The 25,214-nt window shown below is 38.6% G+C and overlaps 1 protein-coding gene across 3 annotated transcripts; it reads left to right on the forward strand.

Moving 5' to 3' along the window:
- Nucleotides 1–408: 408 nt before the first annotated feature.
- On the forward strand, nucleotides 409–24,990 carry LOC101432426 (arylacetamide deacetylase). Of its 3 annotated transcripts, none has more exons than XM_058295160.2 (6): nucleotides 409–488; nucleotides 580–741; nucleotides 13,807–14,029; nucleotides 16,061–16,130; nucleotides 19,047–19,218; nucleotides 22,344–24,990. In XM_058295160.2, the coding sequence occupies exons 1-6, from the start codon at nucleotides 447–449 to the stop codon at nucleotides 22,938–22,940; spliced, it is 1,266 nt and encodes a 421-aa protein (XP_058151143.1). In that variant the 5' UTR covers nucleotides 409–446; the 3' UTR covers nucleotides 22,941–24,990. The 3 variants fall into 3 exon arrangements, with proteins under 3 accessions (XP_058151143.1, XP_058151146.1, XP_058151145.1); XM_058295163.2 differs by lacking the exon at nucleotides 409–488 and adding an exon at nucleotides 6,810–6,986 and having other exon boundaries at nucleotides 605–741; XM_058295162.2 differs by lacking the exon at nucleotides 409–488 and adding an exon at nucleotides 6,806–6,986 and having other exon boundaries at nucleotides 608–741.
- The last annotated feature ends 224 nt before the right edge of the window (nucleotides 24,991–25,214 follow it).

Consider the following 25,214-nt stretch of genomic DNA (forward strand, 5'->3'; position numbering starts at 1 on the left):
AACTGTAGGTTTTGTAAGTTTGTATGAAATTAAGGCATATTTACTAAGGACTTGGCAAATAAATTAATGTCAATTTGAGTTAATAAAAATCCCCCAATATGAAAAAAGTCTATCAGACCTAATTGTTAGCATTTCTGTCTCCTACAAGATAATACAAATTCTGTAAGTGCAGAGACTATGGCTATTTTTTCCTTTGGCCTCAACACTTTAAAAACATGCCCATTTGTTTTCCCCTATTCTAAGGAAAGGTTTTTCAGAACAGAGATTTGTATACTGTACAGTTTCTTTGAATAATTGTGTTAGAATTAAAGTATGCTTTACTCATTTATGCATGCTTGTTCACTGGAATAAAATTAAGCGTGTTGTAGTTTCAGTTTGCTTGCTGAACTCTGAGCTTTTATTCGACATGATTATCCTTGCATAACCAATGAAATTTTAACCTGATTATGTCAGTCCTAAAACTAAGCCAGCAACTCTGCATTCAAAAAGTAAGATAAAATTTCTGGGTGGAGGTGGAACACCGTGCTATTGTACATGATTCTTGCATGCCAAGAGCATTTACTTTTTGTGTTCCTGTAGAAGGAGAAGCAGATATATTACAGCATGGGAAGAAAATCTCTCTACCTTCTGATTTTGGGAGTCCTTGTAGCATATTATGCTTATACACCTCTTCCACACAATCTTGAGGAGCCATGGAAAATGATGTGGCTGAACACATATTTGAAAACTTTTTCACATTTGGTAAGTTTGGAATTGTGTGAATTCCGGTGTAGATATGTAACCGTTTAATCTAGAGGAGTACGTTTTCCAGAATTCTGCTTACTTATTTTGTCTTACCAATTGTTTGATTCATCTATTTAAGTAAGTGTTGTAGACATGGTACTATTAAGATTTTGCTTTTTTTTTTCTTCTATTGTATATATTCAGAATGATATTTCTAGAAAATCAAGAATGAGCAAGGAGGCATTTGAGTAAGTTTTACTAAAAATGCTTTGTTCAAGTAGCATTCATGTCATGTTGATGGCAGTTGTTTGAAATCCCTGTCTTAGATGTGGTTTATTATTTAGATTTAATAAAGAAATCAGCAATCATCTGAGGTGCAGCCCTGGGTTAGTAATGGACTGCCATGCAGTCGTGTAGGGTTCAGGGTAAAGTCTAAGGGCATGTAAACATTTCTGCCAGCAGGTTGGTTGGTACGTTCCCAGGGTTGACCCTGAGGCAAGGCAGGCAGCAATGGAGGGAGAAGGGGCCTGGGGAACAGTCTCTTGTACTGTTCTGCAAGAGAGGCATGGCTCTCTTTGGTGTGCCTACTGCCTTGGGAATGCTACTTATTAGTCCTTTGAATGTTTTATTCCTACCTTTTTTCTATCATCTTTCTAGAATTTAAATCGGTTAGATGTTCTAACTCCTGGGTGACCTTTTATTTCTCATTTATGTCAAATCCTATTAGGTGAAGAAGGACTCTGTCTCCACAGAGGTTACATTCTAGTGGTGGAGAAAAGCAATAAATCAGAATGAAATGAATGATTAGTTTCAGATTGTGAGAAGTGAGTTGAAGGAGATAAACAGGATGAAAAGAGAGTAATGCAGGCATATGGTAGGGACAAGACCACTGTCTTTATAGAGAAGAGGAAACGTCTGCTTAAAGAACTGAAAAATGGAAAAGAACTAGCCGTCGTAAGTGTTGAGGAAAATTTTTCCAGGCAGAGGCAGCCACAAGTACAAAAGTCCCAGCTGTAAAATATTAAGTTCAAGAAATTGTGTGAGATATTTGGCATCAATGGATAAAGTGCTGCAATTTAGTTTGCAGAGGTTAGGTTACAGCACTTTGTGAGCAATGGTGGTAGGTTTTTATTTAATTCTATGTGCAATGTAAAATTATTGGAGAGTTTTAAGAAGGAAATGGTTTTGCTCATATTTGCTTTCTTGGCTCTACAGTTTAGGAGAGGGCCTTGTTTCTTTTTCTAGAGTCCTGCTAAGTAAGTAAGAACTTGCTTTATTTGTTTAATAATCTAACTTGTCAAATAAAAGACAAATTTTAAGAATTTAGAGAAGAGATAGTTTATCAAATGAAGACAGTTTGCAAATTGTGGAATGCTCAATGCCAAGACAGAAGTGCTCCATTTTCCCCTGAGAAAGAAGTAGCTTATGTAGTAAATACAGTGAAGTTCCACAAGAGAAAATATGATTGGTTAAAAAAAAAGAAAAAAAAAAGAAAAACAAACCTTATAAAAAGATGGAATACTAATGGACTACTATGGAAACTTATTTTGTTCCCCCACTTCTACCCCCAACCCCCACCCTCAGTTCCTGACTAAATCATGGTTTTAGGGAACTCAAGGCTCAAGTTCAAATAATGTTAGCATGTCTAGCAAGGCTGTAGAGCTGGAGATAACTTGTTTCACAAGAGAGAACTTTTTGTGGAGGCTTGGAACTTTGTACCAAAGAACATACTTTTAATCTTAGTCCATTCCTACAGATGTGAACCCACTGTAAATAGAACCTTTTCATAAGGTTACTTCAATTCAGGTGCAGCCTAATTGAATCAGAATGGCTCTTAATTCTATTACTGGAAACCTTTATAAGCAGAATGAAATTCAGACACATAGAGAGAAAGCCACTAAAGAAGAAAGAAGTTCAGACTTCTGGGAAGATAGTGGATTAGAGAGATACAGAACTCACTTCTCTTCCAGAAAAATAACTAGAAGCAGGCAGGAAGTGCCTGAGGGAAAAATGTTCTAGGGTTTAGGACACTAGAGGAAGGCTGGACACCACCCAGAAGAGAGAGGGCATAAGAAAAGAATCTCGATGGAAAGACTGAGTGGCAGCTGCAGCTGGAGCCACTAGCACCCAACACCCTGAGCAGAGAGCTTTGAATTCTTTGTCCTTTGGCCAGTGGCTATGGACAGAGGGGCCCGTGGGGTCACCTCCCCATAAAACAGGAGAGAGAAGGAGGCAACCTAAGGCTGATTCAGCTTTTGGCCAACAAACTTGGTCTGTTGTGTCCCATGAGTATTTCCAGGCCAAATGGGGCCATGCCCCTGTTTGTCTTGGGAGTTGGCATGGGGCTAAAGAGATCCGGCCCTCTGTCACCCTCACTACTGACTGGGACTGGCTGTTGAGGATGCAGAAGGGAGTGGAATTATTTCTAAGCCACAAAAAGGGAGGGGGCTGCTAGTAAAGGTTGGAGAAGAGCCTTGGAGAAAGTATGAATTGTGAGGCTCTGAATAGCCTTGAGGCAGGAACTTCTGTCACAAGTGGCTGTCCCTGTTGTGGCAAGCACCTGCAAACCAGGCTTTGAACTGAGAGGTCTGTCAAAGACCACCATCTGTTAGCAGACCAAGAAAATGCAGGTGAGAAAATTAAAAGTAAATAAGTAGAGGGGCTTTTTCCAGCCTTTACAGTCCCACTCCCCAAGAACCTTGCAAGCAGTTCTGCAACCCATAATTGGGTCCATGGTCTAGATTTGAGCAGTTAGCAGGGACAACCATAAAGACCAAGAACAGGTTGAATGAAAAATGAGAAAACAGCAGTAACACACAATCTCTCACTACTAAATCTCTATGAAAGAGAGAAACTGAGAATTGGACTAAACTTACCATCATAATCAGACACCTAGACATCAGCAAAAAATTACAAGTCATACTAAGAAAAGGGAAGAAATGACCTAAGCAAAAGAATATATCAAATCCCCAGATGAGACACAGGATTTGAGACAACTAAACTATGAGGTCCATACAAATCTCTAAAATCAAATCAATGAGTTGAAAGACAATATGGCTAAAGAGATAAAGGACAATCAAGAAGACACTGGGTGAACACAAAAAAGAATTTGAAAACCTGAATAAAAAAATAACAGAGCTTATGGGAATGAAAGACACAACAGGTGAGATAAAAAATATATTAGAGACAGCAGATTCAAAATAATAGAAAAGAGAATAAGTGATACAAAAGACAAAACACATAAAATGAAAGGGAGAGAAAAGAATGGAAAAATAGAGCAGGGGCTCAGGGAGTTGAATGATAACATGAAACATAAAAACATGCTCGAATGGGAGCTCCAGAAGGAGAAGAGATGAGAAAAGGGCTCGCAATGGGAGCTCCAGAAGGAGAAGAGATGAGAAAAGGGCTCGCAATGGGAGCTCCAGAAGGAGAAGAGATGAGAAAAGGGCTTGCAATGGGAGCTCCAGAAGGAGAAGAGATGAGAAAAGGGGCAGAAAGAGTATTCGAGGAAATAATGGCTGAAAATTTCCCAACTCTCATGAAAGAAATGAATGCACATGTCCAAGAAGTAGCATACCCCAATCAGAACAAATCTGAATAGACATACTTCAAGACACATGCTACTCAAGATGTCACATGTCAAAGATAAAGAGAAAATTCTGAGAGCAGAAAGGAAGAAGCAAACCATCACATAAAAGGGATGGTCAGTAAAACTTAGTGTGGATTTCTCATCAGAAACCATAGAAGCAAGAAGACAGTGGTATGATATAATTAGAGTCCAGAATAATTGCCATCTGGGAATTCTTTATCCAGCAAAATTTTCCTTCAAATATGAAGGTGAGTTTAAATATTCACAAATAAACAGAAACTAAGAGAGTTCCCAAAAAAGAATCTGCCTTTGCAGGATGTATTAAAGGAGACTTACAGCCTGAAAGAAGGATACAGGAGAGAGAGGCATGGAGGAGAGCATAGAAGGCAAGACTAGCAGAAAAGATAACCAAAAGAGTAAAAAGGAGACAAAAATAAGATATGACATATGAAAACCAGATGGCTTCACATGTGAATTCTACCAAGCATTTCAAGAAGAATTAACAGCAATTCTGTTTAAACTTTTCAAAAAAAAAAAAAAAAAAAGAAGTGGAGGGAAAATTACCCAACACATTTTATGAAACCAATATCACCCTAATACCAAAGCCAGATAAAGATACTACAAGAAAAGAAATCTCTCTAATGAATATACATGCAAAAATTCTCAACAAAATGTTTGCAAATTGAATATAACTGCATATTAAAGGAATGATATACCACGATCAAGTGGGTTTTATCCCTGGTATGCAAGGGTAGCTTAAGAAGAAAATCAATTAATGTAATAGAACACATTAAGAAATTGAAGGAAAAAAGCCACATGATTATCTCAATGGATGCAGATAAAGCATTTGAAAAGATCCCACATCCTTTGTTGATAAAAATCTTTGAAAGATAGGAATAGAAGGTAAGTTCCTCAATATGATAAAGGGCATATGAAAATGCACAGCCAATATTATGCTCAATCAGGAAAGGTTGAAAGCTTTCCCTCTAAAATTGGGAACAAGACAAGGATATGCACAGTCACAATTGTTAATCAACATTGTGCTAGAAGTTAAAACAAGAGCAATTAGACAAAAAATAAGTAAGTGAAATGCACCCGAATAGGAAAAGAGGAAATAAAACTATCACTATTCACAGATGATGTGATCTTATATCTAAAAATCCTGAAATGTCTACAACAAAGCTACCTGAGCTTATAAATGAGTTCAGCAAAGTAGCAGGATATAAAAATGGTGATAAAGCACATGAAAGAATGTTCAGCGTCACTAGTGATTAGGGAAATGCAAATCAAAGCTACAATCAGATATAATTTCACACCTACTAGAATGGTCACTATTAAAAAGACAGAAAACTACAATGTGTTGGAGAGGTTGTGGTTAGGAATGCTTATTCACTGTTGGTAGGACTGTAGAATGGTACAGCCCCTGTGGAGGACTGTTTGGCAGTCCCTAAGGAAGTTGAATATAGATTTGCTACATGAGCCAGCAATACCCCTATTGGGTATATACCCAGAAGAATTGAGAACAGTGACACAAACAGATATCTGCACACCAATGTTCATAGTGGCATTATTCATATTTGTCAAAAGATGGAAAGAGCACAGGCAGGTATCCAACAACCGATGAATGGATAAACAATCTGTGGAGTATACGCAAGATGGAATATTATGCAGCTGTAAGAAGAAATGAAGTCGTGAAGCATATGACAACAAGGATGAACCTGGAGAACATTATGCTAACACAAAAGGACATATACTGTATGATTATGCTATGATGAACTAAATATATTGTGTAAACTCATGGAATTAATAATTAGCATATGGGTCACCAGAAAATAGAATGACCTTAGAGAATGGCGAGCAGAGCTGATGGTTAATCTGGCAGAACTGATAAAGAAGTTGTTTGTTATTCTTTGGAAATAGATAAAAAAGCTGAAAGCAACATCATAGTGTTTGTAACTAGCAGTGGTATTATATGGGCATGGCAGTGGTCGAAAGGGAAAGTCTAGGCCGTGTATATCACTAGAAGGAAAGCTAAAAAAGGTAACATGGGCTTGTGTAGCATAGTGAAACCTTGTGTGGAATATAAAATGGATAGTATTGCATATGTAAGACTGTTTTACTTTGAACCTGACAAATATATGTTGTTACAAGTTGTTAATATCAGGCAAAAACCAAAAACCAAAAAACATGCAAAGTGAAAGAAACCAGACACAAAGTACTACATATTGTATGATTCCATTTATATAAAATATAAATATAAATATAAAAATGAAATACGATTAGTGGTTATGTAGGGCTGGGAAAGGATAGAGGGATTGAGAGGTGACTGCTAAGAGGTGAGGAGTTTTTCTTTTTGGAGTAATGAAGTTGTTCTAAAAATTTTTGTGATGATAAGTTCACAACACTGTGATTATACTAGGGGCCATTGATTGTACACTTTGTATTGAATGTATGGTATGTGATTGTATCTCAATAAAACTTCTTTTAAAAAAGAAAGAAGGAAGTCGATGGAATGAGAAGAAAAGCCAGAGGAGACCATTAGTGGACATTGTCATGTGTCAGGAAAGCCAAGTACCAGGGACCACCAGAGTCAGACCCAGAACACCTGACGTGTCTGTGAGAAAGTGGTGCCTTGCTGACATCTCAATTTTGGACTTTTTCGAGCCTCAAAACTGTGAGCCAATAAATTCCTATTGCTTAAGCAAATTCATTGCATGGTATCTGTTTTAGCAGCAAGGAAACCAAAATGTTTATCTTAGGCAAGTGTGGGCAATTTCAATATGTGTAGGTGAGTTAGCTTTTATTTTAGTCATATATAGATAAGTTGGTTTTTGCTAAAGACTTGTACAGGCAAATTACCTCCAGGCCCTTTCCAATTTATTTAATATATTTCTAATTTTTTTGAGATTTTCTTTTTATCTGGTAGCCTTTTTGTGTAGCCTGTCCACAATTTATGAATATATTTTCGGAGCTCTTAAAGGGTACAAATTAAAAACAAAATTTTTTATGTTTTGTTGCTCATTCGTGAATTATCTGGAATTTGTTGTTGGTCATTTATTCTCTTGGTTCATCTTTTTGTTTGTTTGTTTTTGTGATCAATTTGGCTGGCTTTCCTCAAATGTCTGACAGTCTTTGAGTACCTATTTGCACCTTGAATTGAAGAAGTGTTCCATGGACATTAAATAGAGAAACAAGATGTTTCCAGGTGTGTTTACCAGGTTTTTGGCCATGTCGTTAGAAGGCTTCAAAGGCGTGCCTCTATGCAGCGACTTTATTGCAAAGTGAAAGAAGCGGAAGCACACGCTCGGGACGCCAGTGTGGGTGCTTTTAGGCTGACTGGCGCCGGGTTTAAGTCGCGATGAAACAGGAGGGTGTTCTTGTCTTGGGTTTCAATTGGTAGGGATGGGGTTAGGGCCAGTGTGTTCTGTCCTTTCCAGTTGGGCAGAAAAAGATGTTATCCCTTCTTTTCTGAGCTTCACACGGAACAGCTCAGCTTAACAATAGCCAAGGTCTGGTTGCCTACCGTGCTTCTTGCAGCCCCCGAGGTGTTCTTGCCCGCTGCCGCCCATCACCACCTCCCCTTTCCCTGTTCCCTATTCTGATCTGCCTCGCCTACCCCTCAGAGAGTTTTAACCCTTAGTCTTAAGGGGTGCTGAGGGTGGGTGGTCTCTCCTGTAAATGCTTCCGGCTCCGTAGGGGCACTAGTCCCTGCCTAAAGTGGTATAAGACTTCCTTGTTATTCTGTTAGGGTGAGAGGGGTTCCTGGGTAGCAGTGGGCACTGGATGGAACTCATGCAGGAACATTAGCTTGTCCTAGAAAGCTTATAATCTGAAGGAGAGAAAGTTAATTAGAATTTTGAAGTTACATGGTCCTACTAAGAGGATAAAGAGGGTGGTAAGTGGCCCTAAAAAGGGGGTCAGCAATGACTAAGTGAACCGTGAGAGTGAGAAATTCCAGGTACCTCCAGAGGCCACATCCTCCCGAAGCTGGTGGGCTTGATCTTGTAGCTTTAAATTCTGTCTAGAACTGTTCCTGAGCAATTTGTATAGCAAGAGGATTTCTCTTTGAGGAACAGGCAGGTTCTTCCTTGTGCTGCTGTCAACCTGTTTAGGGCTCCGTGTTTTTGCAACAGCATAGGGGCAAGAGTGTCTATTTGTTGTCTAAGGGCTTCTGAGGTGCAGCTACTTTCTTCTATGCTAATGCTAAGGAGAGATTGTGGTAAAACTGCTGGGTTTGGTATAAAATGCTAATTCCAGTTCCCATGGTGGTGGCGATGCCTAAGACAGCTAGGAGAGGGATAAGGAGAGGCACTGCCCTTTTAGTTATTCTATGATTAGCAAATATGGGAAATGGGAGGGTGAGATTGCCAGAACCATAGTATATGGAGTGAATGATATGTAATGAGCACAAGCCTGTCCAGACAGGCAGTAAGGAGAGGTAGGCCTTGTCTATGCAGGGAAAGAAAATTCCGTCTTGATAGTTTAAGGTAGCAGTAAATGGGAGATCGGCTAATTTTTTAAATTTAATTTTTTAATTATCTTTTTTTAAAAGTTAAATAGATCACACAAAACTTTACATTAAAAAACATAAGAGGTTCCCATACACCCTACTCCCCACCTCCCCACCCCCTTCACTTTTTAAAAATTGTATGTCTTTGAAGATACATAGATCACAAAAAATGTTACATTAAAAAATATGTGTGTGGGGGGGGTATGGGGTGTATGAGATTGGCTATTGGTGAGCTGGAGCCCTTTTGAGACCTTATTGTTACTAGCTCTCTGGTTAACCTGCTAGTAGATAGTACTGAAATATATCCATTGGGCCCTGGGGTATGAAGCAGGAGTGCTTCTCAGGGCATCCCAGCCAAGGTTGGTTTCTCCCTCCAGGCCTTAGGGGTCTAGTTTACTACATGCCCACGGCATCTTTCATGGGGTGTTTGGGTAGGCACAGTTTGTGTTTAGAAGTATGGAACACAAGAACTGACAGGGGGACCCCAACAGTACTGGGTAGAGTTTGAGTTGCTTACTCTTTCTTCTCTAAGCCACCAAGCTTTGAGAGGATGTGTCGTACTGGTGATCATGTGGCATTGATGGGGCACTAGATTAAGTAGGCGTTTGGCCCCCAGATTTGGAGGGAAGTGACCAGCATACCTCAGTGTTTGACTAAGGGGTCATCCAGAAGTTACTGGCATAGGAGCGAGCAATAATTAAGTTGGCCCAGGAAAGGAGGGGAAGAAGAGTGTTAGGAGGCACTGGAGTATTACAAGGGGATTGGCAGGGAATGAGGAAGCCATTCTCCAGGAACTTTTTAACCATGGATAGGAGGATTTGACAGCTTCCTCTATACTGTTTTCTATTGGAGTAGGATTAGTTGGTATTATAAGAGACGGAAACCTGGGGGACCCAGATCGCCCATCCCGGAACTCCTATATCCCACAATAGGAAATTTATTTGATTAGACATTTCTGAGGGAATTCTACTTAAAGGATTCTTAAGGGATTCTGTGAAACTACAGCTAGGCAAAGAGTTTCAAATCTCAGCTTGCCAGTTTCTCCATCTGGGGCACCAGACACTTGGGGGATCAGGTTAAGGTTTATTAACCAAATGCTGGCTCCCAGGGCGTGTAGGTCTCCTCCAAGTAGAGGAGGTGGGCATTCTGGAATAATTAGGTACTGGTGGCTTATGAGGAAGTTTTCTGCTCTGCAGGGGAGGGCTTTAGTAAATGGCCTGGATCTAGATTTTCCATTAACTCCTACTATGGGGCATGGCTGAGAAGAGCGAAGTCCAGAGCAGCAGGTTAGGACTGAGTAGGTGACTCCCATGTCAGTTAAAAATTAACAGTCTTATCTGCCATGTCAAGGGTCACCCAAGGCTCCTCCTGGTTGATGGTTTGCAGTGTTGTCCAAAGAGCCATGCTCGGTCAGGCCCCTTTAGTCGTCCTTGGTTGTGGTCTGTGCTCTCTCTACAGAATGGTGCATTTCCCAGCCCAGTGCCCATCCTTTCCACACCCAGCAGTGGGTGGGTCTCGAAAGTGAGGCAGCTCCGGGCAGTCGCATTTCCAGTGGCCAGCCTCTCTGCACTTGAAGCAGGTTCCTGCTAACATGGAGCCTGGGTTTGGGTGGCATCAAGGTGACAGATGCCTTTAATGGTAGCAGCTAAAAGGTGAGCCTGTTCCCAGGCCCTTTGCCCGCCCCTCCATACCTGTTCCTCCTTGGCAGTATGATCACAATCGTTGAAACCTGAAAAGGCTCTTTCTAAAAGGGTATTCATGGAAGTCTGGGGACCCATGGAACATTTTTGCAGCTTTCTACAGATATCCAGGGCAATGTGGCTAATTAAATGTGTTCCCAGGAGGATTTGTCCTTCTTTAGAGTTAGGCTCCACCAGGGTGTATTTTTTTTTTTCATTGCCTCTACCAACCTTCCTTGAAACAGGGCTGGGTTCTTCTCCTGAGTCATTTCTCTAAGTTTTTTATAATTGACCAGTTTGGTAGTACTTTCTCATCCCTTCAAGTAGACAAGTGACCATATGGTTTCTAGCCCTCAGATTTGTCCCGTCCCCTCTGAGAGTTCCACCCAGGAACTGTATTTGGGATCACTACTGCCTTCACATACTGCTTAGGGTGTTGGGTGGCCAGTCTGACCCTTGGTCCAGATGCAGAGCTTTTCCTCTGGAGTGCAGCAAGTTGAGAAAATAATGTGCATATCACTCCAGGTTTGTTCAAAGGCCAGTGTGAGGTGCTGGAACTCCTCATAAATTTGCCAGGGTCTTTGGGGGACTGACCAGCATTTCTTGCTCTATGTCAAATTGGACATGGAAAAGGGGCCATGCACCCTGATGGCTCCTGCATCCCCACTGACTACTTCTCTTATAGGATAGAGATCCTCAAGCTTCCTAGCTGGGTGAATGAGACTCCAATCTGGGTGTGCCCTGCCAGACTGGATCCTAGGCTGTACAGGTTGGGGGGCGCTGATGTTCCTGCCAGAGCTGGGTCTAAAGGTGCTTCTGGGTCTGGGATAGGGTCATTATGGGGTGGACTACAAACAAGATGGTCATCTAAGATGACTTTTCTCCTTTTTGGATGGGGGTATTCTTTGAGTTCTGGATTTTTCCTGTGCATAGCACAATTGACAAGAACTCTCTAGGCTCTTATTCTGATACAGAGCAATGAAAAGTTTTCCTTCCCTCTTTAACAGGAGGTCTAACTGGAGTATTGGGGTGTAATTGGGGGTCCCGTTTAATAACCAGTTTTGGCGGTCCTCTAGTTTGTATTGTGGTCACACAGTGTTGCAGAAAACCTCTTACTTTTTTAACCTCTTCCTTTTTTAGACCATCAGTAGGCAGGTTGTTCCAGTTAGGAACCTTCCGTTATCCTAGAGGAAGATAAGAATGCATTAGTCAGTCGTAGTGGTGTCCTACTTCTAGACCTGAATGAATAGAAACTGTTCACTGTCCCAGTATCCCAGGAATCAGGAGCCCCTGCTGCTGGGTGTCCCCAGGGCCCTTGAGGTCTTGGGAGACACCTGGGTCTGGTTCCCAGACTGAAGCTACCAAGCCAAACTTCCTTCCTAGAAAAGGGATGGCTAGGGACTTTTTCTTTCCATGGATGGCCTTAAAGGACTTGGGGAGTGGTATGAGGAGAATATTAATAAGTGCCCACAGGACCAGGAATTGGAGATCTGGGACATGATTTATAGCCTTAGTGAGAGACTGCAGTACAAGGCCAACCAGATGTCTAGGAGCCAAGGAGAAAAGAAAAGATGGCTGGAGAACCAGGGTCCCTTCTGACAGAGGGAGAAGGGCTCATAAAGCTTTTAAACTACCAGAGAAAGGACAAATAACTAGGTATGGCTATGGATGGAGGTCCCTGTAGGGGCCAGACTGGGGCTACCTACAAACACTGCTTCTGCTGGTTGAAAGGCAAAAGGAGACCCAACAAGTTCCAAGAGAGTTCTGAGTAGAGTTTTGGGGTGGCTGGAAAAGGCACAAGAGGAGATGATAGTCATGTTCTGAATGGAGGCATAGGAGAGACTAGAAAAGTCCTTGAAGAAATGGATAAAAGAGTGGAAAAAGGGAATGTGCCATGACCAATTAGTCATGAACAGGGAGGAGACTGGCAAGAGAGGAATACAACAGATACGGTGGGCCCCCACTGGTCTCCTACTTGACTTGGGGAATGTCCCATCAGGTCTCAAGAATGGTGTCACCTGCTACCCAGAGTCTCCTTGAATCTGCATGGCAGAGGGACTAAACCCCATCACCTCCAAGGAGAGAGCTAGAGAACTCTGAGTAGACTTAGGTTATGTCCTGTGGGAGCCAAAACCGAAAACTGTTTGAAATGGTAGGAGGAAATGGTGGAAAAACAATAGAAGGCACAGACAGATTCTGAGTAGAAGCCTAGACTCACCAGTCTTTGTTGGATGGCAGAGAATATTACCTCTTGACTGGCTTGCCAGAAGATGTTACTAGGTATAGCTTCCAGGTTCGTGGCCACATCATCAGAAAGAATTCAAAAATGCACCACAAGTTAAGCAAGCAGAGAGTTTATTGAAAAGTAAAAGAAGTGGAAGTACACACTCAAGGCATGAGTGTGAATGCTTTTACTAGTAAAGAGGCATGCGTGGTGACTTGGGGTCGAGATTTAAATAGGGATGAAATGGGAGGGTCTTCTTGTCTTGTAGCTTCAGTTGATAGGAAAGGGGTTAGGGCCAGTGTGTTCTGTCTGTAACATTACTGGGCAGAATAATGTTATCACTTACTTTCTGAGTTTCACATGTAATAGCTCAGCTTGGCTGCCCACAGTACCTCAGGTATGGCTGCTCACAATATCTCAGACCTGGCTTCCCATCATATCTCATGCCTGGCTACCTACAGCGCTTTTTGTTGCTCCTGAGGTGTTGTGCTCACTGCTCCCCTGCCACCTCACCTTTTCCTAGTTCTGTATTCCAACATGCCTCAAAACTGGTAGAGTAAGAATTCAGGTAAATATCACTTACTAGCTATTTGACCTTGGACTACTTATTTACCCTCCCTGGATTCAATTTCATCACCTCTAAAATGGATATGATAGTATCACCTACACATATGTAAACCCGTAGTTAATTCTAAGATTAGTATGTGTAAAGTGCTCAGAGTGCTGACTTTTTCTAGCTTGAAAGGACAGGAAGCAGGCTCTTGTTTTGTAACAGTGTACTTCTCTGTCTTTCCCATTTAACTCTTGAGATTCTTGAGAAGAATATTTTTCTTGTTCATCTGTATAACCCTAATGCTTAGTAGAGAATCTGACACACTTTTTGTGGAATAAGGTCCAAATGAGTACTCCTTTTAGCCATCTCTATAGATAAAACCTCTGCACTCTCATTCTTCCAAAGTGACCAAAGAGGGTTCATTTGTGAGAATTTGAGCATATTAAAGTTTAATATGTACTTTTGTGTTCCTAAATCACTTTGACATTTAGAATCTTCATTCCTGAATTGTGTGAATTTTATTTTTAGGCTACCTTTGTAGAGCTGCTGGGACTTAACCATTATATGGATACCTTAAGGTACTTCATGAGCCCTAATGAAACACCACCAACCTCAGATGAAAATGTCACTGTGACTGAGACAACATTTAATGACATTCCTGTCCGTGTATATGTGCCAAAGAGGAAGTCAGAAGCACTAAGAAGGAGTGTGTTTTACATTCACGGTGGTGGCTGGTGCCTTGGAAGTGCTGGTAAGGGAATGCTTTGGAAAAATCACTGTCACTGAGATAGTTTACAAAATAAGGAAAGGAAAATACAGTCTTTGGTAGGTCTATAACACCCTTCTGCTCAGGCACTACCATCTCCTTTATCTTTCCTTGCCTTTTTCTCTGGCAAAATTGTACTCTTCCTTGAAGATTCCAATCACTGTCTTCCAAGTTCTTCTCCTTAACCAAGGTAGAGTTGAAAAGAGTAAAGTTTTCCAATTTATTGCAATTACTCTAAGAGAACATAACTGGCTATTTTCTAGCTCTCTCCATTTGATGTTTAAAGACTACCTAATACATTCATTCATTTAGTCACATATTTACTATATGTCAGGCAATAGTCTAGGAGCTTTGGATATATCTTCAAACAGACAATAATCCCTGCCTTCCTGGAGCTTATATTCTAGTGGAGGCAGTCACTAATCAATCAATCATAGAGTGTGTTACAAAGTGATAAGTATAGAAAATAGTAGATCAGGGTAATCAAGATCAATTGTGCAGGTTGCAGATTTCTTTTTTTCGTTTTTTTTTTTTTTTTTTTTGGTGGGACACAGAGGGAAGGATACCTGAGTGGCAGGTTTCTTGAAGTACAGAATTCCAGTAGAAATAGGAATATATTTAGAAGTGGACACCTGATTCCAAGTGTCCTTGATATTCATTTGTCTACCTCATATGAATGGAATATTGATCAACTGAGATGACTGAGAGTGTATTGTGGTCTAAAATAAGAACTCTGAACTCCACAGAGGAAGAGTATATTAGTCTAGACACATGAAAAGAAATTTCACAGAGTTGAAATTAAGCAATATGTGTTGAATCATGTGGGAAGTTAGGAGAGAGAGAGCGAGAGAAAGAGAGAAAAAGAGAGATCTAAGATGACTGTATTATTTGTTTTAGTATAACAGGGAGGGAGAGGACATATCCCTGGGGAATACAGATATAAGAATTGAGTGGAGGAATAAGCTACCAGCAAATCACTGAGAGGAATCAGTTACAGAGATAATAAAATGAAAAAGAAGCCAAAGAAGCGGAGACTCTCAAGAAAGGGGTAGTAATAAAAAGTACTAAATTTCATAGAGATGCATAGTCAGATAAGTTAGCAAAAAGCAAGAGATGAGGTAATGGAAAGAATGATTAGCCTCCAAGTGACTTAGTTGTGAAAGGAACATGTGAAAGAATGACAGATTGAAAGAGGAGTAAAGTAGGAACATATTAGTTTATTATGTAGGAGAAACATGGACAAATTGGTAGACTGAAGACTATGAGGGCAATAAATAGAAATATGGTAGAAAATAGATGGACTAGGATTTTTGACTGGTAGAGCAATGCTCCGAAGGAAATAGAAAGGAAAAAGATTCAGAGAATTGGATATGAATAAGAAAGTCAGAGGTGGATGAAAAGTCTTCATCCTAGGCAAGAGAAAAAGAGGCAAAGACTGCCTCATCTAGATATACTTTTAGAAACATAGTTGAGATAAGAAAAGTAAATGAGAGTGTTACAGCTTCATGTGTTTTGTAAATTCAAGAAGCATAATTCTATCCTACCTATTTTCAGCAGTCTTTTCTATTTTCCTCATTCTGTGTTAGCACGGTTCCTTCTATATCTTTGGCTTACATATCTGACAATACACTGGTCAAGTCAAGAACATGTCTTTTCACCTTTATATCCTCGTTATCTAACAAAGAGAAAAATCATTATTTTCTCCAGTAAGCAAATTAGTAGTCTTCTGAAATGTGAGGCTGATAGAGAAAAGCAAATGATGAAATGTGCAGGATAAAAGAAAGAAGGAATAAAGGTCAGTGAGAAGGTTCACTGAGCAACTCAAATTCCCTTGAATTGCTGATGGGTGTTTTCTCACGGATAGGTTTTTAATTTGTCTCCTTCTTATTTTAAGGTGGAGCTGGTGAAGAACTGCAGGAATATACAACAAGTACAGTAGAATTTCTGTAAAGGAAACATGTATCTCTTAATTTGTCCATTATCATGAATATCCTACTTTTATCCTTTTTATTTCAGCTTTATTTGAATGTGACCTGCAGTCAAGACAGACAGCAGATAGACTTGATGCTGTTGTCATATCAGTCAAGTAAGAACTGCGTTGTTTTGTTTTCAAATCTGATACCTTACAGACCAAGAGTCTCTCAGCTTTCTTGGCTGATGTGTGATTATGCCAAAATTCCCTGATGGCACTGAGTAAGTAATAGAAAGTAAAGGCTAGGCCTGTCCTGATAGAATTAGAGAAAAAAATCTGTGTGTGTGTGTGTGTTTGTGTGTGTCATGGAGAGCTGAAAGTAAAGTCATTTTTCACATTAATTTAAATTTTTTCATTCATAGGCATGATTACTTTTACTGGATTTCATCTCCACCCTTAATTTTCATTGTCTTTAAAAACGAATGCCTTGGAAACAGAAGATCATCTATAAAACTGCATCATAAATAATTCTTACCTCACTGAGTTGTGAAGATTAAGTGATAACATTCCTGAAGTGATTTTAGTCCAAAGTCTAAAAAATTAATATTTATTATCAAGTTAAACAAATAAACAAATGTGTTAGTTTCAAACAGTGAATTAGATCAGTATGAAGAAAGAACATGTAGGACAGAGTAGCAGGAGAGATGGTTGCTAGGTAGATTCACACCAGCGCTGAAGGCACCTATTTAGACTTTCTTTTTTTTTTAAGATTTATTTATTTATTTATTTCTCTCCCCTCCCCCTCCCACCCCGGTTGTCTGTTCTCTGTGTCTATTTGCTGAGTCTTCTTTGTCCACTTCTGTTGTCAGCGGCATGGGAATCTGTGTTTCTTTTTGTTGCATCATCTTGTTTTGTCAGCTCTCGGTGTGTGTGGCACCATTCTTGGGCAGGCTGAACTTTTTTTGCCCTGGGCGGCTCTCCTTACAGGGCACACTCCTTGCGTGTGGGGCTCCCCTATGTGGGGGACACCCCTGCGTGGCACGGCACCCCTTGTGCGTATCAGCACTGCGCATGGGCCAGCCGCACACAGGTCAAGGAGGCCTGGGGTTTGAACCACAGACCTCCCATGTGGTAGACGGACACCCTAACCACTGGGCCAAGTCCGCCGCCCCCATTTAGATTTAAACTTCAGAAAATGCAGGAAAAGTTAAGAAATAAGATAGTTATGACCATTTGTTACGTTAGATCATCATTATAAAATAACATCCTCTACGCTGGATTATAAGTGACCAATAATAAACATAGAAATTAGAACTATATTTTAAAAGGATAAGCAGAAAACCTATGCTTATGCTGTTTTGCACTCCAATTTTCTTTTTTAAACATGATTTTCTTAGAGATGGCAGGTCAATTGACATTGTAAGTCATAAATTTGTGTTTGAGTCATCAGAATGACTAGTAAATCACACGAAAAGATGTTCAACATCATTAGTCATTAGGAAAATGCAACTCAAAACCACAATGAGATATTACTTCGACCCACTAAGATATCTATAATAATAAAAAAAAGATTATCAAAGTGTTGGTGAGGATATGGAGAAATTGGAACACTCCATATTACTAGTTGGAATGTAAAATGTTGCAATCGCTTTAGAAACAATTCAGCACATCCTCAAAGGCTTAAACGTATAGTTACTATACAACCAAGCAGTTCCATTCCTATGTATATAACCACGAGAAATGAAAGTTATGTCTATAAAAAAAACTTCCATACAATTTTCATAGCACCTTTTTTCATAATACCCAAAGAGCAGAAACAAAGGGTCCATCAGCTAACATGTAGATAAATAAAATACAGAATAGCCATGCAATCGGATAATAGTTGTCAATAAAAAACTTTATTCATGATATGAAAAAACCTTGGAACAATTATGCTAAGTGAAAGAAGTCAATCGGAAAAGACCAAAAATTATATAATTCCATTTATATGGAATTTCCAGAATAGATGAATCTGCGGGAGAGAAAGTAGATTGCTGGCTGCTTAGGCTTAAGGGTAGATTGGGGGATACGCCAGTACCCCTCTTTGCTGATCACCAATCTTTTGCTCTTCAAAAAAGAAAAAGTGAAGGGTTTCTTCTTTTGGGATATGAAAATGTTCTAAATTCACTGTGGTGATTGTTGCACAATTCTGAGTATATATGAAAAATGACTGAATTGTACACTTAAAATGAGTGACTTGTATGGTGTATGAATGATATAGGCAGAAGATTTAGGGGAAAAAAATTCATGAAAAAGGATACCCTTATGGCCAGTAAACATATGAAAAGTTACTTAACATCAAGAAAACAAAACCAGAAGGAGAAATCTCTATATATGCAATCTTATAGCTAAGATGAAAAAGACAAATTACCAAATGCTGGTGAGGAAATGAAGGAATAGAAACTTTTAAACACTGCTGGTTGAATAAATTAGGTACTTTGCAAAGCTCTTTGAAACTATTCACTGAAGCTAAGCATATATGCATAACTCTGTGGCCAGCAACCACATTTAATTTATCTGTCAACAGAAATGCATTCATGTGTTAACCAAAAAAGCATGCCTGAGAAAATTCATAGCTGCCCTATTTGTGAAAGCCCAAGGCTGCAAACATCAACATTTTATTGGATAAATGAATCGTGGTATATTGACACAACAGAATATTATACAGAAATACAGCTACATGAAGCAATGTGGATGACTCTCCGAAAGATAATGTTGAGCAAGCAAAGGCAGACACCAAGGAGACATGCTGGATGATTCTATTCATTTAAAGGACAAAAACATCCAACATTCATCTATGGTGCTAAAAGTTAAGATAGTGCATACTTCAGGGGTTGGTGGATAGCAACAGGAATGGAGGACAAAGAAGTTTTCTAGGGTGCTGATAATTCTCGGCTCAGTGATCTGGGTGCTGGTTATTTGCCTATGTTCAGTTTGAATATTAGTGCAGTTTTGACCTTGTGATATGGACCCTTCCTCTTTGAATATTGTGCTGTAGAAAAATTTTTGAAAAAAAGTAAATGAGACAGAAAATATATTTTCTCTCCACAGTTACAGATTAGCACCTATGTATCATTTCCCAGTTCAGTTTGAAGATGTATATAATGCCTTGAGGTGGTTCTTACGCAAAAATATTCTTGAAAAATATGGCGTGAATCCTGAGAGAATTGGTGTTTCTGGAGATAGTGCTGGGGGAAATTTAGCTGCAGCAGTTGTGCAACAGGTATGATGCTTGTCATTTACTCTTTTTTGACTCTACTTAAAGCATATTTAGAACAAGTATTAATATATATAAAAATGCAATAGAACTATAATGATTATTGATAGTTGTTGAGGGCAGGGAGAGGGAAGAAGAGGTGTGATGTGGGGGTATTTTCGGGACTTGGAGTTGTCTTAAATGATTTTGCAGGGACAGATGCTGGACATGATATATCCTGCCATAACCCACTGAATGGACTGGGGGAGAGTGTAACCGACAATGTAAACTATAATCCATGCAGTGCAGCAGTGCTCCAAAACGTATTCACCAAATGCAATGAATGTGCCACAATGATGAAAGAGGTTGTTGATGTGGGAGGAGTGGGGTGAGGGGAGGTGGAGGGTATATGGGAACCTCTTATATTTTTTGAATGTAACATTTTTTGTGATTTATATATCTTCAAAAAAATACAATAAAAAAATTTGATAGGGATGAGGGAGTGGGGAGTGGAGTATATGGGAACCTCTTACATTTTTTAATGTGATGTTTTGTGTGATCTATTAACTTAAAAAATATAATTAAAATATTTAAAAAAGAATATCGAAAAGAAACATCTAAATATTAAAATGACCTGATCGTGTCATGGTTTATTTTTTTCTTTTTTAATGAAATGATAATTCTCCACATAGATCATTGGTTTAAAATTATGTATGTGTCAGTTAAATACTGTACTAGTCAGCGGAATGAGAGGATATATGAGGTCAGACAATCCCATCACCCTAACAGAGGTCCAGATAGATTCCATAATATTCAGTGGAGCATTCTGAATTTCCTATAAATTCCTCTACTATCAGAATAATCAAACTAATTTTAGAAAATTAACAATACATTCAAAGATTCTGTTACCTGCAAGGTTTATCAGGAAGAAGAAATAAAAAAAGGTTCAAAAGATTTTCTTTTTTTTTTTTGCCCATGTAAAATCAGATATATTAATAATGGTAGTGTTAGAAACATAACAAACAGATTATATGCAAAGTGGGTTTTATTTTCTTAGGAACAGAGAAACAAATTGTTACCAATTGTTTAATATCTAGATACTACTTACCCATGTAATAGTGGGAGCCAGCAGAGAAAGCTACCAACGAACTACAGGTGCAGAAGTTTGGATTTTATTATTTGAATCTCATTACACACTGTGGATTTAAAGCAATTTTTTAAAAAAAATTGCAGTGATTTGTTTTGTTGGTTATATTTATTTACACATTTTTTCTCACCAAAAAAAAACAACAAAAACTTTGGCCTCTAGAATATTTTGGACAATATTCTCAAAAGGAAGGAAAGTTATTGGCCTTTGTTCCAATCACAGTACAGAATGCTAGAAGTGGATATCTGACCATTGCTATGAATCTCATGATGCAACAGAAAAATCATTAAGTTAAATATTGGGAGATTTGAATTTTGTTGAAATAAAGTAATTTCTAGATGTGATATTGGTCAGGTCACTTAATCATTAAGTGTCAGTTTTTTCTCATGTAAGAAGCAAAATGAACTTTTTTGACTTTAGAGTTGTTCTGAGGGTCAGTTGAGTTAATTTATGTAAAAATATCAGATAATCTTTTATGGTCTTTACAAGTAATCTCCAAAATGTCCGAAATAGTCTCTCTTGGCCTCTAAAGTTAAATAGGTGGAGAAATAATAGTATTTATAAAATATTTGGGAGTACATTCAATAATATCTTAATTTTTATGTGAAAGTTAAATACAACCTTTACAGTATATTTTATACTTTGAAACATATACAAAACTATATTTTAAAGTACTTTAAATGTTTTCAAAAATTAAAATGTTTTCTAATATTTCATTCCAACTTATGGGGATAATTATTTTTCCCCACTCTGGTGTTTTTTGCTTGTTTGTTTTTTTGTTTTGTTTTGTTTATTTTTATTATTATTATTATTATTTAAGATACATGGATCAAACAAAATGTTACATTAAAAAATATGAGGTTCCCATATGCTCTCACTCCTCCCACATCGACAACTTCTTTCATTAGTGTGATACATTCATTGCATTTGTTTAGTACATGTTGGAGCATTACTACACAGCATGGATTATAGTTTATGTTGTAGTCTACACTCTCTCCCAGTCCATTCAGTGGGTTATGGCAGGATATATAGTGTCCTGTCTTTTTAAAATTTATTTTTTTTATTTATTCCACCACCACCCCCAGTTGTTTGTGCTCTCTGTCTGATCTCTGTGTCTGTTCATTGTGTGCTTTCTGTGTCTGCTAGTTTTCTTTTTAGAAGGCACTGGGAACTGAACTGGGACCTCCCATGTGGGAAGGAGGTGCTCAATCACTTGAGCCACCTCAGCTCCCTGCTTTTTTTGTGTGTCTCTCATTGTGTTTCCTCATTGCATCATCCCATTGCATAGCCTTGTTGTGTTGGTTTGCCACACCAGCCTGTCATGTCAGCTCACTGTCTTGCTCATTTTCTTTAGGAGGCACCAGGAACCAAATCCGGTACTTCCCACCTGGTAGGCAGGCACCCAATTGCTTGAGCCATATCTGCTTCCCACTCTGGTGTTTTTGCATTCCTCTTTGTAGACCACCAATTTTTATAAACATTAGTACATTAGGTCTGGTACAGTTAAGAGTGATATTAATAAAATATTTTACACAGAGAACTTGCAAATCACTGAAAGTCATGTCACTGTAGCATCAGAGTCAAGTCATAAATCCTTATTAAGTTATCTTTTCTCTCTATGGCAAAGCCTACTGGTATACTAAGATATCAAAACAAATTTTTTTATGAACAAAAGAGAGGAATAAAGTCAAATTTATGGATTTCTGGTTGTCATTCTTGGTAGAGAGGGTAGGACAATAAATTTCTAGTTAGTGGTTAAATCTTATTTAATTATCCAAAAGAAGAACAGGAAAGACAATTTTCTTCAAATTTAAAGCATCCTTTAATTAAGAAGCATCTAGTTATGGAAGCCCAATTTGAATATTTGAAAATTTGTTGAGATGGTATATTTCTATTATTGGGTTTTTTGAGATTATGGATTCATATATAGATTACCTTGTTATTGATATTTTATTATTTTAAAAAATGAAAATAATTTCTGCAAGTTATTTTAATTATTTTTCAGCTCTTAGATGACCAAGATGTCAAGATCAAACTCAAGATTCAGTCTTTAATTTATCCTGCCCTTCAGACTTCTGATGTAGATACACCATCATATCAAGAAAATTCGCATTTTCCAATCTTGCCTAAATCACTCATGGTCAGGTTCTGGAGCGAATATTTTACTACAGACAGATCACTCGAAAAAGCCATGTATTCCAACCAACATATACCTCTGGAATCAAGTCATGTACTCAAGCTTGTTAATTGGAGCTCCTTGCTCCCTGAGAGGTTTAAAAAAGGATATGTTTATAAAAATCCAGCTTATGGTAGTTCTGAACTGGCTAGAAAATATCCAGGTTTCCTAGATGTGAGAGCTGCCCCCCTGCTGGCTGATGATAACAAGTTACGTGGTTTACCCCCAACCTATGTCATCACTTGTCAATACGATGTTTTAAGAGATGATGGACTCATGTATGTTACCCGACTCCAGAATGCTGGAGTTCAGGTGACCCATAACCACATTGAGGATGGATTTCATGGAGTATTTTCACTCCGGACTTTTGAAATTAGCCACAGGGTGATGGATCAGTATATTAGTTGGCTAAGCGAAAATCTATAGAAAAACATTTATCAAGAATGTATTTTTAAAATGAAATATATCTCAAAACATAAGAAAATCCAGATATTAGAAATTGATCTCTTTTGGAATTTGTCTAGTTAAGGTCAAAATATGCATAATAGTTGTTATTGTAAACAGTCCCTTTCTGTTTTATTTCTTGCTCCGGGGGATTTCATTCAATTTTCCACATTATCTATCTGCTATTTCTATTAGATTTTTTCCTTCTTACACTGGTAATCTTAACTTTTTGGATTGTGTTTTCTTGTTACTGTCTTGGCTGGCTAAGGATGCCAATGAGAAATACCAGAAATGGGTTGGCTTTTATAATGGGAAGTTTATGGTGTAAAAACTTATAGTTCCAAGGCCATGAAATGTCCAAATCAAGGCACCATCAGAGATGCTTTTCTCACAAAAGATCAGCTGCTGGCAGGTCCTGGAGTCCTGCCACATTGCAAGGCAAGATGAAGGCTGATCTCTGCTGTTCCTGAAGACCTCTCTCTTACATGGCAAGGTCAAAACGGTGGCTTCCTTTCTCTGTGTATTTCTGCTTCCAGTTCTCAGCTTATAGAAAACCCCAGCAAGAGGGGAAAGACCCAACCTGGCATAGTCCATACAAAGGCCCTAAAGCAATCTAATTAAGTAATCTAAACAAAGGTCCTTAACTGAATCTAATTAAAAGACCCCATCTGCCCCACCCTGCTTCTTCCCACAGGCCCCTGGACTCGCCCCCGCCGGTTTCGGGCAGGATTGTACATGTAATTAGCCATAGATGCACTCAGCTTACTGATGATTTAAATCCACAAAAATACCCTGGCAGTAACAATCAGGCCAATGCTTGCTTAAGCAAACAAAAGGACGCTATATCCAAGCCAAGTCAACACATGAATTTATTCATTACAAAAGTTAAAATAAATAGGGTTTTGTTTCAGGTGCTGGCAGAATTTGTTGTATTAGTTGCAACAAGTAGTTGTGTAATATATTCTAAGTATGAAGAAGCAAGTCATAAGTAGTCTTCAGATGACAATCAGGGACCACGGTTTTTTTGACCTTTATGTTTCACCATCCTCAATGTCTGTTTTTTGTTTTATTTTTGTCTTTGCACTCATAAGATTATTACTGCAAAACTGGTTCTCACTTGAATACCCTATCTAAGCAGAAACTGGATACAGCAAAAGATGGAGTGCATTTGTGGCTCTCCATTTTATCAGGAAAATAGTAGCAATTCCAGAAGTCCCAGCAGTACACTTCTTATATCTCATTTTCTAGGATTGTTGTAATATGGCCACCACTAACTACACGGAATTCTGGAAAATGGAGGTTTGATAGTTGAGTATACTGCTTTTTCTCAGTCTAAGAAAGTAAACAAGAACAAATGCGCAACTAGCAGAACATGCCACAATTATCTACACCATTAAATTATTAAAAGCAATTGCGGGAGAGTTATTTCTTGAGTAAATAAGTAAGGTGACATGGGAGTTAATATTAAATATAATGAATAGATATAGAAGTTGAATCCATGGCCAAAAATTGATCATCTCTGTACCATGTACATACTAAAAAAAATGCATCAGTTGCTTTGAAATAATCTCTCTTTAATTCATCCATAGTTGGTACTGGCTATTGTTTCTCCTGTTCCCTTCTCAATAGTAGAGGACAAGAAATAACCTGGATACCTGCAATATAAGTGAACATTTAGACCGGAGACATGTGTACTTGAATGTCATCTATGATATTTTCACATTAAACTATATTCTTTTTGATAATGGGTGCATAGCAGACAAGAAGAGTGAACCAGAGTATCAATGCACTGAAGTCTGTGAAATTAACTTCCCAAAAGTTTGAACTATATCTTGATAAGGGTGATAAAGTCTTTAGAGCAGTTTAACTTTTAGTAAAATTGAGTGTCAGTGATACAATTTTAAAACAGGGCGATCCCTTTGAGAAAAAACAAAACAAAACAAAACTCCAATGATCAACTTCTATTTCCAGGCAATTCCACTTCCAGGTATTTTCGTAAAATAAATGGAAACATAAGTTCACAATAAAAGAATGGTACTGGTGTATTCACTTTAGCATTATTCACATCAACAGAATATTGGAAAAGAAAACCCTTAACTATTGTCCCATGACTCAGTCCTCTTCTCTACCCACACTCTCTTCTCCTGTATGTTAAAATCCCCAAACTCGTTCTTCAACCTGGATCCTCCAGCCTGGACCTCCTGAACTCAGAATTAGTTTATATCCACCTGTCTACTAGACATCTATACTTGAATT

This window comes from Dasypus novemcinctus, chromosome 4 (genome assembly GCF_030445035.2).
Source record: "Dasypus novemcinctus isolate mDasNov1 chromosome 4, mDasNov1.1.hap2, whole genome shotgun sequence".
In the NCBI taxonomy this organism is placed as follows: Eukaryota; Metazoa; Chordata; class Mammalia; order Cingulata; family Dasypodidae; genus Dasypus; species Dasypus novemcinctus.